The following is a 15,226-nucleotide window of genomic DNA, read 5'->3' as shown; positions in this document are numbered from 1 at the left end:
TCCATGCTGGGAAATGCAAATATTGGTTACACAGATTCTTCTCCGGAAAGAGAACTAACTGGTTATTGACTAGCGAGTCACTGTCTACCTTTTTATAACTTTTGAATTTTGACCCATAGGAATATACATCTATTGAAAAAAATAACATACAGAAAAAAACCCAAATTGAATGTTAAGGAAATAGAAACTAACATGACTGGGTGCCAGGTAGGAAGGCGGATTTTTTGTGTAGGGGCGGGTAAAACAGACATAATATAAAATTCTCCACTTTAACCCTTTTAAAGTGTATGGTCCGAGGGGATTTAAGTACATCCACATTCTTGTGCTACCATCATCACTCTCCATCCCCAGAATTTTTTCATCTTCCCAAATTGAAACCCTACAGGAAGCTGGGTTATGAAAACTCAGTCTTCAAAACAATCCCGCGTAGGTTACACGAGAACACAGGCTCAGAAGGTTCAGTAATTTGCCAGGACAGCACAGAGGATCAACCTCTGCTCTTCCCCACTCCTCAAAGTCCTCTGGGCGGTGGGTGGGAATTAGCTTCTGGGAGAGGGGTCGGGGTGAGCGTGGGTGGGGGCTGGCTTCAGGCCCGTGCCTCCTGCTGGGTCACTTGGTCCCAAGTACCAGTGCTACAAGGTTTTAGGAAACTTTACAATTCATGCCGTGTTAACCCGTAGGTTATAAAAAAGCATTTGACTCATTGCTACTAGAGAAAGTTTAATTGCCTTTCAAAGTGGACTCCGCAGAGTGGACGGGGAACATAAATCATCGCTGTGAAAACGTACCCCGCACCTGGCTCTTAGCTGTGCCTCAGAGTTGGTTCAGCGTGGAGATATTTATTGGATGTCACATCAGGGAGTTATTATTCAAAGGGCACTGCAGGATGGTACAGCACAGCAAAGACGGGGGGTAAGAATGACTTCCCCACTCACGGAAGGAGGTTTGTGGCAGGGGAAGCCAAGCCGACCCGATGGAAAAACAAGCATCAGTTTGATCTTAGCTCCAGGCAGCAGAAAACAGGGTCCTGAACTGAGAAGCCTGCAGAATTATCTACCTCTTTTATGAAACGCACGATTAAATAGCCCACAGTTACGCAGAACCCGGTGCCCAGTCCTTGCTCAGGTTGCTGTGATGTGAGTTACTGCTCTCCACGCGGTCCGTCCCTCTGGTCTCACTCGCCCTCACTCCCACGTCCGTGAGAAGTGATCCGCATTTTTGTTCTCATAAGATAACTCAATAGCGATGAACACACTATCATGCAACCCCAAACCCAGGCTATGCTTGGATGTCCACTCCTTTTGTGGGAATCAAAATGTGCTGTAGGAATTGAGAGCACTTTGTTTGATTGTGTCCACGTTTAATTACCCTCACCTTGTCTCACACATTCAGTTTTGAAAACAAAACTAAAAGCTGCTAATCAACTATACTTCAATTTTTAAAAAATGGAATCTTTGGGAAGGAAAAAGATGCCAATAATGTCGATCGATAAAACACCTTCATAATTTTAAAAAATGACATGTAACAACATAGAGGAGTCCAGAGCCAGTAATCTGAGGATCTGGTCCTACAGTACCCACATTATCCAAAATGGCAAGATGACGAATCTTCCAGAAAAAACAAAAAAAGGTCCTGTTTCTTTGTTTGGGTTCCTATTTCAAATGGCAGAAAAGGAGGCTGTTACCTGTATCCCGATGGACAGGCATCGATTTTTCTTAAAGTGATCCTTCTTCCTGTCGTCTGTAGTGACGGTGGCGATGGCGGTCGTGGTGGTGACGGTGGCAGAGTTGTTGCCCACGTGTTGACTCGCAGGGCCATGGATCTGGGCGTTGGCGGCCTCGATGGCGGCTGTCAGAGCCTTCATACTGTCCAGGCTCTCCGTGGAGTTGCTCAGTCCAGACTGGCTGATAATATCGCCCCGCGGGCCCTGTCCGTCCATGTAAGCATCCTGGGCCGACTCTGTGCTACTCTGGGCTGTGATAGAAATGAAAGGTTTCGTGGTAGTTCTGGGTGGGACTGGAGGTGGTGTCTTCTTATATGTTGTAATGCAAGATGACACTGGAAGACAGCGAAAACAAAGACACTGATTTCTGCATGGGTTTTACCTTCCGATACCATAACCGACATCCACGGGAAATCAGGGCCCATGAAACACACCGAGACATTGAATGTGGAGACGGGTCTGTTGATAGACTCAGTGAGATCCCCGCCTGGGGGGAGGTTTGGGCCTTCTATCAGGTGACACCCCCCCAAGATTGAGGGGGAAGGAGACTGGGAAACACCAGTCTCTGAGATGGAACGTTCTGAAATGGAGATTAACGTGAAACGACTTAAGACAGGCGTGACCAGCCATGTGTGGGAAACTTCCCAGGCCATAGTGCACCCTGAGAGATAGTGTCTGACACGGATGAGCCCGGGGCGGGGCTCTCTGCCTTCTCAGGAAAATATTAACCATAGCTAATGTTGGACAAACTAACACACTGGAGAAGATTCTGGTGGTTGATAAAGAACATTGGAAAAAGAAGGACAGCAAAGAGGTGAGCTGTGTGTTATCATCCTAAGAGCAGCACAGAGTGCCTGGGGGGCGGGGCAGGGGGTCCTGCAGGGCAACTGGACCAGCCCGAGGGTCTGAATCTGCTCAGTGGGGCGTCCCTCTTGGGGACACCAGCTGGGGCAGCCTCCAGCCCCTCTCTCCAGCCCTCTGAGGATAACCCTAGGGTCTTGAAGAAGCTTTTACACACTGGTTTTCAGCTTTCCATTTGTGGAGCAAGACGTAGGAAAATACAGATCAAAAAGAATTAAGTTTCCAAGTGGGAACAGCTGGCTGGTAAAGAACAATTCCTTAACCAGCTTTCTAAAGACTCGTCTAGGGGAGGAGGGTATAGCTCAGTGGCGGAGCACCTTGGTGTACACCAGGTCCTGAGTTCAACCCCCAGTGCCTCAGGTCATAAAAAATAATAATAATAAAGACTTTTGTTTAGTCCCCTTAAAATAATTCAAACTATTGTGTTTCCATCACTTTCTCCTCCGCCTCATTCCCCTCCCCATCCCCACCCCGTTCCCACTCACAGCTGCTGGGACTGTTAACACGGAACTAGCTAGTCCCGACCACGCGAGTCCAACTAGTTATCTACGGTTGGTTCTAGCTGCCACTGGGGCCATCTCGCTGAAGGAAATACTCGCTTCAATATTTAGGATGTTTCCTGAGGCCACTCTATAATGAACAATAAACAGGAGGGTCCTGTTTCACCGCCCTGTGATTTGGAGTGATTTCCTTAACCACAAAAGATACGAAACAGAAATGGACAGAAACGTCTGGCTGCTTCCCAGGGACTGCCGCAGACTTGGAGGAACAGAAAGGCACAGATGTCACAGGACAGTATCATAGGAGCTCCGGAGCTGGAGGCGCCGTAAACCACAGAAAAGTAGCCAACTCTCAGTTACCTGGGCTGGCCGAGGGCCGCCCCAGGAAAAACCTCCATCTCAGCTGTGCACGAATCACACATCTCTCAGCATGAACAGAGCTCAGTCATACACACTCCAGCCTCCGCAGTTTTTAGCTCAGGCGCCTGAGAGTGGAGGCTCAAGGCTCCCACGGGAACAGAGCTGGGAGAGCGCCTGGCTCGGATTCTCCTACCAGCCACCGGGAAGCCTCTGGCTGAGGATGCAGACACGCTCAGGGTTGCTGCTTCACCTCACTCGACTGAGTTTCATGCACCGTAACCACTGCGGAGCTGCCCTCTGCTTCCCAGGAAGTTGTAAGGGGTGATGCCAGCCAGAGTGGGCGGGAGGCAGAGGGACCATCATTCGCATAGAATCAGTCTGTCTATTCAAATCTAAGATACGAGGACATTTTAGGACTTGTCTCCTAAGACAAGTCTTTGTAGAGTGAACTCATTATTTTGTTCTAAATGGATTCTCAGGACGTTCGGCCCAACCATATTCCGAAGAACTTAATATTCTTCGTCAAACGCCTGATCTTTGGGGTTATTTACTGCTTGTTGTTAGCCACCCCTGAATTCCCCTTTCGGTGTGGAGAATCAAAACTGGACAATATAGCCAAATATAGTATCGTTCATTTGCTGTGATTTAGTTAAAATCCTGCCACGGTGAGATATATGTGGTATAGGGGGTAAGGACGAGGTTGTGGGGAGGAGGGGGTGTCACCATTATTTCCAGTGAAATGGCAGGATTGGCTACACACACCCCCTGGGGGCCAAGTGCAATTTGGCGCCATCTGGTGGCTGTTACCGCCTCTTCATTGTCAATAGGGATCATTCTGGGGACTGGGATCAGTGGGGACTTGGGAGACAGTAGCGCAATGCTAGGTTAGTCTGGGCAGGGAGGAGCCTGGGGACATGGCTTTCCCACCGGGCTGGCCCAGTCCCATGCCAAAGGAGGTAAGAATTTGAGATGGCTCCAAATACAGGACAGGAACCACCTCCTTGTGGTTACATCACAGGGGCTTCACTCTGAGATCTTCCTGCTGTGTGGAGGGAGAGTGGCACAAGTTTGCCGGAGTCCTTGGAGTCAGACTCACAGCAGCACCCTTGTCAGTCATCAAACAAAATTTAAAAGGAATTCAGATCGTTAAGCTTGCCCTTTGGAGAAGAGAGGAGACCCAGCACACCGCGCACACTGCTCCCCACCCCTGCCGCCTCGCGCCCCAGGCCCCCGCCCCGGGGCCTGCGCAGAAACCCAGACAGCCCGGGCCCCCGGGCTCTCCCGGCACCACTTGTTCTAAGCTCAGAACACTTCCTTCTCTCTTAAAAAACATTTTTTTGAAGAAATTTCTACTCTCATGGTTCAGCACCATGACTGATTTAGAATCCACTAAGGATGGAGCCAGGAAGCATGGGGCAGGGTGAGGCCCAAGGTCAGCGAAACACGAGTTAATAAATCTTGTCTGGTCAAGACAGAAAGAGAAAACGAGGGCCTTCCATGCAGTAAGTGAAACACTTCACTTGTTCAAGAGGAACATTCTCCAAAAAGCTGATTTAAAAACACAAGTGCTCCTTTTATTCAAGTAGAAACTTGAAAAAGAAATGTTGTTTTAATCATGATAATCGCTTTCCTTTGTCTGATATGTTTATTTGTTCATTTCAAATACATTGATTTTTTTTTTTCTCCTTCTTTGGGTCCTGGGCATGTGCCACCCCAGCTCAAAGTCGGCAGAAAAGACGCCTATCCATTTATAAAAAGAGTCAGCAAGCGCATGTTCCCAGATTTCAGTGTCATTACTTCCGTTCAGATAATACCGTCATGCATAGAGAGACCAGAGACCGGGCTTTTACGTTGGAGTTAAGACGTTATTTAAAAAGAGAAGACGAATGCATAGAGAAAAAAAATGAGAACAAGTTCCTAGCCTATTTCAGCTTCTAGCTGATGCTGCAATATTTTTTCTATTTGCATAGGAAGATAATGCTAGCGCTGAAAGCTCAGGAAACACTGGGCCAGGAGTTATTTTTTTCTGGAGTGCTGAAGACTTACTGGAAAAGCATCTAGACTCTCCTACTCTGGTTAGCCTTGGTATGTCAGGTGACATGCAGCAGATGTCAGTTCAAACCTACTTTTTATATCTTCTCATTAATATGCACTCCCTGGCTGAGCTGATGGGTCACGTACTATAAAGCTATGTTAAGGAGTACTTAGCAGTTCCTGGTTACTGAACTTTAGAAACGCTTTCAAATACGAGAACGAGCCTGTAAGGAACTACAAATAAAACCACGAAAGGACAATGAAAGAATTCCAAAATAGACACATCCACGGAGTCACGCAGTAGTCAAACACCGCCTTGCTGATATAAACAAGTTGTCCTAGGTTGTTCTTGACCGCAAAGCAGGCTGTGATTTGATCCGCCTTCACTAGTGGCAGGAGTCTACACAGAAGTCACGGTCAGAGCAACCTTGGATTTGCAGTGAGTTGTAGCAGACGGTTTGCTCTCAGTCCAGACCACCAGAGACACAAGGGCTGCCTGCAACCATAGTCTAGTTTCTGTGAGGGTCAGAGGTCTCCTGATTTGAGTGAACTAGTCCAGCCGAACAGCAGTGTAACAAGCCCTCAAAAGGAAGTGCTTTACTCAAAAAGAGATTTAAAAGATGGACCGGGGTTAACAGTAGGATGCTGGAACTAGCTCTTATCAGCTTTCTGGAGTCAACTGTGCAAATCCCTTCCCAAGTCTGTGTTGGGTGACATTTCCTTGATAGCTTGAAACTGACCTCAACGTGTTTACACCATGGAAACTGGCAAATGCTGTGACTTAGTAGGGATCCCCTAGAAAGCGGTTGTTAAGCATTTCCAGCACACCCCTGCACAGAGACTGGTGCCATTCAAAACGTAATCCACAGACATGTGTCGATTCACAAAGTATCTGATGAGTGCATGTTGAGATATGCCATGATCACTCAGAGTTCGCTTTTAGAAACTATCACAATTCTACAGAGGTTCTGCTGGGTGGAAAGCAATAAAAAAGAAAACCATGGGCTTGTTTCTTACATGCCTCTGTTTTTTTAATTTCCTTCTAGTAATTCCTTTTTATTGCATTTTACCAAAATATTGATCCTCAACAGACTGGACATCAAATAAGCAAACAGAACTGGTCCACCACCAGAGGTAGTTTGAGAAGCACAGATACGGAACACTGGCGAATTAGGGGAAATGGGCAGAAAGGTATTGGACATAAAATTAAGGACAGATTAGAGAGGTAACTTGAAACTACAGGCAAAATGATGTGAAGAGGGCAAAATTAAAAAAAAAAAAAATGTGGAAGGACCTAAACTTGGGACCTAAAGGACATCAATACAGAATGGGAAGAGCGGACTTGTGGTTGTAGCACCAGCTAAGCTGTCTGCTTCCATGAAGGCATGTTTGTGTGGATGCGTGATACCCAGAATGACCGACAGTCAGGCTGCCTTTCCTGCCCTCTCTGTGAGGGGAAATCGCAGGTCCTCCGTGGGGAGAAAAACCATGACTAATTAGGGATGGTTTAAGGAAGAGGATGTTTCGATTGCGAGAGAAGGAAGGCAGAAGGGTTTCCAATTATTTCGAAGACTATTGTGTACAGGATGGCATGGACTTGGGCCGTAAGAGCCTCCCCCCCCCGCCCCCCCGCCACGGGAAACCATAAAAAGAAAAGCTCAGAGAGGCTCAAAGAATACTTTCCTAGGAGTCAATTGTCCAAAGATGGACTCGGCAGCCCTCCCTGGGGAGCGAGTTCTCAGTCCCTGGAGATGTGCAAGCACAGACAAGCTCATCTTTTTGGCTGGGAAGTCACTGCAACTGTACCACCATCTTACGGGGGCCTGAAGCAGGTGACAAGACTTCTTTCAAACTGGAGCTCTGGTGGCTTCATGAATATGAATAAAATCTAGAAAAGAATCAGAGTTGAGTTCAAAAAGGAGACGATAAAAGCACTGAAGAAAATCAGAGAGGCTGTCGACAGAAGTGCAGAATGCTGTAAAAAGAAACAGAAACTCTGAACAGGAGCGAACTAAAATCAGAAAACTCAACTGCCAAGATAAAAGCTGAGCTAAGGGCAATCAGTAGCAGACCAAATGATGCAGAGGGACAAGTAAGTGACTTAGAATAATGGAAATCACCCAATCAGAACAGTAGACAGAAAAACAAATGGAAAAAAAAAAATGAAAGCGGTATCAGAGACCTATGGGATAATATAAAGTGGGCCAATCTACGCAGAACGGAGGTCCCAGAAGGAGAAGAAGATAGAAATGGTGTTTGAAGAAATGATGACTGAAAGCTTCCCAAACCTAAAGAAGAAAACGGATATCCAAGTACAGGGAGCCACTGAGAGAGGTGCGAAAAAGCCTAAGAAGGAGGTCAGGAGAGGAGGCCAGGAGAGCTACCAACAGGCTCTTGGGAGCAGAGAGGAAAGTTCTGGCATCCTGGGAACGCATTTTGGCACAAGAAAATGAAGACAAAAATCGCTCATGGAGAAGTTTGCGGCTGCTGCTTCCAGGCAAGCAGACCCCAACGTGCTGAATTTACCCTGACTTGTGGGGTCACGCTCCCCACAGCGATGTGCTCCCCAGGCTGGACTCCCCCAAAACGCCAGACAAATCGGTGGTCTGGCTGGAGCCCTTTGCAGGACACAAAAGCACAAGCCCAGGTGAAAACAGAGGATGAGATGGAGAGTGAGTCCCGACTCCTCGCCTGATCACCAAAGCGTCCATCCCTGTAACACACTGTGCTAAGAATTTAATACACATGGTCACAGGACCCAGGAAGATCTCACTAAACCCATTTGTTTGATGGTACGACTGAGGCTCAGGACACGTAATTGACTTCTCTAAGTCATACAGCAATCAAGTGGTACAGTTCGTGTTCACACGGCTCCAAGTCCTAGCCGTTTCCCTCCCCCAAACGACCTGTATTCATCCGCCTAGAAAACCTTCCGTTGAACACCTTGTCCAGTAAAGCGTGATGCCGTCCCTAAGAAACTCCAGGAAACCGCTCCGAGCGCAGTCCTCCGCACCCTGAAGGAACTCCTAAGACGTTTGGAGAATGAATGCATTGGCGTGGTCAGGAAGGAGAGGCGCACCAGCTGCAACTTTAAAAATGCTGCAAAAAAGGGAGAAACTCCACAAAGCAAAATACACATGGAAAAATCGCTCCCTTGTTTCCAAATATTTGCAGCTTAACATTCACAGGCCACCCAAAGTGCGGTGGTCAGCGGTCCGGCCCTGCGGGCCCCCCGATGAGAAGGCGGAGATCAGAGGGCCGTGGGGGCGGCGCGGGGCTGCGGGGAGGCCCAGGGCTTGGGGAGGGGGGCTGCTTCTCTCCCGCTTCGTTTTGGCTCCAGGGATGAGAGCGATTTTCACTAGAGCCATCCTCCACGGAAACCACAAAAACGAGCTAAACTTTCCTCCATGCAAGAAGAAAAAAGCACGCTTGTGTGAGCGCGTAGGGGAGGAGAGGGAATGTGGGCAGAGAGGGAGGGAGGGAGGGAGGGGTGGTGTCATAACTCTTGTAGTCATAAGACTTGCCAGTTGGTAGTTACCAGTATTCCAGACACTTCCTAATGCCAGACAAACGCCCCAAGTCTCGGCTTGTCTGGCTCAGAGATCTGTTCAACTGATAGCAGCCGGCTGGGGGTGGGGAGGGGGAGACACATCTTGCAGGGAGCAGCCCTCCGACGACGCACATCAAGCACAACATTGTTCTCGGAAGGAAGAATGGAAAGGTTTGTTTCAGAGTCACAACTTTTTTTTTTTTAAGGCACCCGAGTTGTTTTAACAAGTTGCTACAAAACTTGGGTTTCCTGAGGCGAGGCTGTCAGGCACAGAGCAGATACTGTACCGAACTCCAGAGAGGGAGGGATCAGAAGGTTAGTCATTAAAAAAGAAAAAAAAAAAAAAAAAGCCCCAGGCACTTCATGCCTGGAAATGATGTAAGACGCGGCCGCTCCTCTGTTAGAACTACAAGCAAACAATGCTCCGGCAGCTGCTCTCCAAATGTCAGCGCCAACCCCGGCCAAAGGGCTGCAAAGCCACCCAGCGCAGGACTTTGTGCTCTACCTTTTTCGCCCACATTTTCCCCAGGCACTCGCAGGAACCTGGCAACACGTAACGGGGCAACCTTTGCCTTCTGAAATGGCGAGCGGCAGCATTTCAGAGAACAAAAGGATTTTTTGAAAGTCAGCTGCATCTCCATCCCCACCCCCACCCCACCCCCGACACCCCCGCCCCCTCCTTCCCTCCCAACTCCGAGTCTGAGAAAACAAAGTGGTGCTGCGGGCAGCCCCGCTCTCGAGTGCCCCCTTGTGACCAAGCCCGGAACATCACTGATGTACCTTGAAATCCGAGGCTCCGCTCCCAGGTAAGTCACGCTGGGGGAGGGGGACTTCTGGGCTACATTTGTCTTCTCCAAAAAACATGCGCAGAGTGGAAGTCAAGACTCAGAAGGTCTTGCTTTTTAACTTATCCCGTTAACAAAAATTTTACCCTTGCAGCAGGAGAAGATCTCTGGGTTGAGGTTGCTGATACATTATTTTCCTCCTAAGCAGACGCTAGGGCAATATTTTCTGTTTTGGCAAGCTGTAAAGCAAAAACTCTGGGGCTTAGGTGTATGGCAGTGAGCACGCATAGACAAGAAACTGAGGATTCCTGCTGGGTGGGACTTGCATTTTCCATTTTTATCTGAATTTGTTGGTTGTTTGTAGAAAACTTTCTCCCAGGTAAGAAGCATTTCCAATCCCCACTGCTGGTTTATTTGCAAGGATGACTTGGGATTTCCATACTGCAAGCCAGGCTTCCCAGAGCCTGCCTGGCGGCGCCACCTTAGCTGTTTTATCTCTGTGTGGGGCAGACACCCACGAAAATGCCACAAGCAGTATTTTTAACCAGTCTTCTTCCTCTCAGGGACTCCTCCCTCCAAGCTGTCTCTGATTTGAAGGACCGACTACAGTCGTGAGCTGCTGGTAGCTCCAGCCAGCGGTGAGGGCATCCGTCCTGGTTTGTCCCTCTCTGGAAATGTTAACTGGAAACTAAGAAAGAAGTTCAGATCAAAGTAACTGTTCTCTTCAGAAAGTTCCATTAATTAACTAAATTAAAGGAAGTTAAATGATGTTTGGAGGAAAGTCATTTTAGAAAGCCCAGGTCCAAGGGACCGAAGTCCAAAGCCTCTAATGTGAACCTTTAATGAAGCTTGGCAACAAGTTAAACAATATGAGAAATTGAGGGTTACCATATGTAAGACCAGTCGTTGCCTGAAATCAGTCATTTCAAAGGAACATGTTGAAAGTAGACAGACATTTCGCTCGTAGTTGCCTAGAGCATTTAATGTTAAAGATGAAAAACCCAGGGCTCTGAGTAACAATCATTTGACCTGCAGCTAAGGTGAGTCATGGCCTTCATAGAACTAGGCACAAGGGTGCACGTCAGGCTGTGGCGATCACCCGGCTTGCTCATTTGCAAGGCAGGGCTGTTGCTTCCAGTAGGGAATGCCACCAGGATTTCACGGCTCATTCTCGCAGCCTCTCCAACAGGTGCTGTTGAGTCATCCATGCACACAAGTGACTGCCCTGGCAGTTTCATCAGTTAGGATTAAATTTCCATTTGTTCCATGACTTTATGAAGTGATTTCTACCATTGAATCATATCTACCATTTCCTCTGGGACATAGGGATTTTTTTTTTTTAATGTTTGTAACATTGTGTGTATTTTTCAAAATTTGTCCCAGCTGGGTCAGCAGGTCTTCCTGGGTTGAATGGACTATTTACGGGAGGGGAAAATTCAGGGCCCAAGGTCAGTGGTACAGAGTTAAATAAGGTTTCCTGTTTGGGCAGCTGGTCTACCACCTCCTCAGCCCAGGGCTGACTGGGTCTTTTAGAAGACAACATGGGGGTGGAATGATGCCAGGAGCGGGCAAGGAAATTTTTCTTTTAAGCTTCTCATCAACCAGCTTTCATTTCTTGTCAGATGTCACTTCTCAGCAATACTTGCCTATGTTCCCTGTTAGGTGATTTTTTTTTTTCTTCTCCTGACCAGACTGAGAGAAAGGAGTCAGTTAAGGATGTAGGAATCACAAGGTCAGGCATTGTTGTCCATTGTATTCACGATGACCACAGTACTTAGAACACGCATGACACACAGGAGAACCACGGTAAACACTGGTTACGTGAAGAGAGGAACAGAGATGAAAAGAGACTTCCTGGAGAAACAGAAGAAGGCACTAACCATCAGGAAGGAAAGGTCACCAGGGTAGAAGTAAAATGACTGCTCAGCAAAGCCCTCCTCTGCGACCTTGGATGTTGCAACTCAGGCTTCTGTCACCAATGCCCACTTCTGTTTGTCGTTGATAAAGTGCTGACCCAGTGCAGTTGTGGTCAGCCAGCTTCCGACGTGGAGCTGGTCTGTGAAGGTGCTACCTAGTGTCTGCCTGGGCCGGCGAGTCCTCTGGATTACCCACCTGACCTCCCCAGCGCCTCCGCTGGGCTGTGCCCATGGGCACCGAGCCCGTGGCTGGGTAGGGGCCCGCGGTGCTAACTGCCCTTTCCCCAGGCAGCTGCCTTTCTTGTCCTCGGTTCCTTTCACTCCTCCTCATCTGAATTCCTATGATTCCTGCAGAAGATGGGTATCTGAGAGCCCAGAACTTTCTTTACCTCCTGGTCCATTTTGTGAGAACTGGTGTCACCTGTGCCATGGGACCTGGAGCCTGGAAAGGGAGGGGGACCTGGGCTGAGATCACACCACCCAGCAGGACTCTCCTGCCACGTCTGGCGCCGTGTGTGGTTCACACGGCGGACCTCAGGGATCCCACCCCGAGGCTGTGTGGAGTGGCTGACAGTCTCCAGACGGGAGCTGGGTATCCTCGGGCACACACTGCCCACTGGTCTCCCTGGGGACAGTGAGATGGCCATGCCGAGTGAGCGGCCTGTGTTCAAATCTGGGGAGGTCACATCTCCTGAGGGTCCCTTTGGCTGAGTCCTCCCTGAATCTTCCAGCTGGATTGATCAGTGACCTCTGCTCACTGGCAAACTCTCTGGGCTTTGGAGAGAAGGTGGACCTTCACTCAAGCTGGCCTGGGTCTGCCCTGTGGACAGAGGGCCTGGCGGGAGGGCTCCGCCTGGAGCAGAAGCTATTGCTCCAGGAAAACCTGGGAAAACAGGACGTGTAGGAAGCAGAGAAGAAAGCCAAGGCATCCAGCATGCCTTCCTGTTGGAGCATGATGAGGAATAATTACCTGCTTCTGGAGCGCAGGGGTGTGGAGTCTACGGGGGTGGAGGGCCTGGTCCATGTAGTTGGGCAGTTAATTATCCATCTGACTCCTTTCCTCTTTCTTCCCTGAAACCCTCCTCTTCAAAGGAAGAACTCTGGGGCGGGCGTTGACCTGTGGAATGCTGTCTGACAGCCCACCAGGCCCAGGGAGGACACCAGTCCCTACGATCTCAAGTGACAGAATCAGCGCTTTCAAATGACACCTTATTATCCAGCTGTGTCCCTGACAGGTGAGGACACAGATCCAGAGAAGAACTTGGCTGGGGCCCGTGGGGCTCTTTGTGTCCACGCCATATCACAGACTCCATCAGTCTTTACAGTTAATTTGGAAAGAGCCACTAAAAGACCACACTGACAGTGCCACTTGGCAGTTAGGATTTTTTGTCGTTTTCCAAAATCAAATCATCACCGAGGAAATGAGTGAAGCCGGCACTGAAATCTATCACTCTCCCTACCCCCGACCTTCATCCTGATTCACACTGTTTACGGATCCAGGCGCCTGTTCCTAGAATCCCAGTTCCACAAGGAGGCTGGAGAGTTTGGGTTGCCCACGTTCTCCAGCGTGGGGGCCTGTCGGAACCTGGATTCTCTCCATCTAAGCCTCCTTTCTCCTTTTTTAAACAGCTGCCTTCTGTTTCTGTCCTTAAGGTTCTCCTTTGAATCCTGTAAGAGCAACGTCCACGTCCAGAAACCCTTTTCTGAATCTCTTGATCAAACGTGCTTGGAATTCAGAACTTCTGCAGTTGTAGAAAGCCCGTGTGCGTGACACACCTGGGGGTCCGGGTGCTCTAAACTGTCTGTCTGCAGGACGGTGTGCAATGGCCACTCTGCAAGTGGTCACAAGGTCTGATTTTGGCCAATGGCTTTCAGGATAGCAGCTTCAGGTGCCTTGGGACCAGCACAGCTGCCATCCTGGGCTGCCTCCTCCAGAGCATCTCAGGTCCTGGGCGGGGCTCTGTCCCAGCCCAGCTCACAAAGAGGGTGGCAGATGGGTGGTGGACTTGGCATGGTGGGTGGACGAGGTTTCTGTATCTTTGAGGGAAAGAGGAATCCAAGATCAAATTCAGTAAAACTTAGGACTTTGTCTCTCTTTCCCTGACCGCGTTGGAGTTCTGGGTGTTCACGTGTTTATCGCGATGTGTGTTTCACAGGCTGTCCTCAGAAACATCTTTTTCTGGTTTTTGTTACAATGGTAATGGAGGTGCTTTTAAAAGTAGGGGCTTTTAACTGGCTTCTTCCCACAATATAGAAAGCTGTCTGTCAGAATTACAGCATGGAGTACTCTGGTGTGTCCTTGGAGATAAACACTTCATACGTGCAAGGCTGTGTGTGTGTGTGGTGTGTGCTTTAAGTCACCCCTTCCACCCTTCTCTTCCCCTTTCTTATTACCTACCCTCAAGCTATGGTCTGACCTCACAGCAGATAAAAGCAACATTATTCTCCGTGGCCCACAGTCATGTGTGCTGACGGGAGGGTGGTTCCCTGTGAGGTCCAGGCTGGGTGCCCTGCTCACGTGATGCAGTTCAGGACACTGGCCTAACAGTGTATCTGCAGGGACATTCTTAATTCATTAAAGCTCTGCTCAGCACACACTGAAAATAATTTTCAGAATGAAAGTTGTTATCCCACATTTCCTAAGAGTTAACTGAGGTTGTCAAACAGCTTGAGTTAAAGAGTAAACCATGTCGGTTAGACATAGGTGTCTGTGAACTGCAGACAGAAATGGATCAAGCAGTGGGAATTCTGTTTTGTTGTGCTTTTTGGGGGGGAGGGTAATTAGGTTTATTTACTTATTTATTTATTTCAGTGGGGTTCTGGGGATTGAACCCAGGACCTCATGCATGCTAAGCACGCACTCTACCACCCAGCTATACCCTCCACACTAAATTTTTTTCTAAGACAAGCACAGCACTGCCTCCTGGTGTGGATTACATTTTATTTTTCAAAAGGAACCATGGATAGTAAAGGCAATACATTTTGATTATTTCAGATTTCTGCTGTCATCAATGAAAGATTTTATTAATCAGTTCTTTGAAAAAGCAGCTCTACCCACTGCCAACCTCGCAAGTGAGAGGATATTAAACTATCGGGTGGGTTGTCTGTCTGGCGCCCTGGTTGGAATTTCAGACTCTTGTTATGGGATTGGCTGCAGGTTGCCATTGACACCGCTCAGCGCAGGGATCGCTGAAGTGCGAAGGCGCAGGAAAGCGGGGCCACTGGCGGGAACCAGCGCTGCTCTTTGGATCAAAATTAACTTCCAATAAAGAGTTGGGCAATGGGTCGTCTGGAAGGGAAGCATCTTAATGGCCACCGCTCAAAGGTTCAGCTTGCTTCAGTTGCTGATAACCTTGTCAGGTCTCAGATAAAGGCAAGTCTTGTCACCCTCGGGCACCTGGCTGAGAGGTAATAAAACAGTTGCCTTATCTTCTAGGGGCGGAGTTAGTCCAACCTCAGCCTGCGGTAATTACAGTAAACTGAAGTTGCCTGTCGTT

The 15,226-nt window shown here is 48.6% G+C and overlaps 1 protein-coding gene and 1 long non-coding RNA gene across 10 annotated transcripts in view; one reads left to right on the top strand and one right to left on the bottom strand.

Moving 5' to 3' along the window:
* DLGAP1 (DLG associated protein 1) overlaps positions 1-15,226 on the bottom strand; it is a 383,227-nt gene that overhangs the window by 44,046 nt on the left and 323,955 nt on the right. For all 9 annotated transcript variants that reach the window (XM_074352496.1, XM_074352492.1, XM_074352497.1 and 6 more), the window contains one exon: positions 1,685-2,058. In XM_074352496.1, coding sequence (XP_074208597.1) covers positions 1,685-2,058 — 374 coding nt within the window. The remainder of the gene's footprint in view (positions 1-1,684; positions 2,059-15,226) is intronic.
* LOC141574947 (uncharacterized) lies at positions 8,422-13,825 on the top strand. Its single transcript, XR_012502097.1, has 2 exons — positions 8,422-9,834; positions 12,822-13,825. It is a non-coding gene; the product is annotated as an uncharacterized LOC141574947 (long non-coding RNA).

The sequence above is a fragment of the Camelus bactrianus genome, chromosome 24, assembly GCF_048773025.1.
Source record: "Camelus bactrianus isolate YW-2024 breed Bactrian camel chromosome 24, ASM4877302v1, whole genome shotgun sequence".
NCBI lineage: Eukaryota > Metazoa > Chordata > Mammalia > Artiodactyla > Camelidae > Camelus > Camelus bactrianus.
Note: the sequence above shows the minus strand (reverse complement) of the source record. Positions and strands in the feature narration are given on the sequence as shown.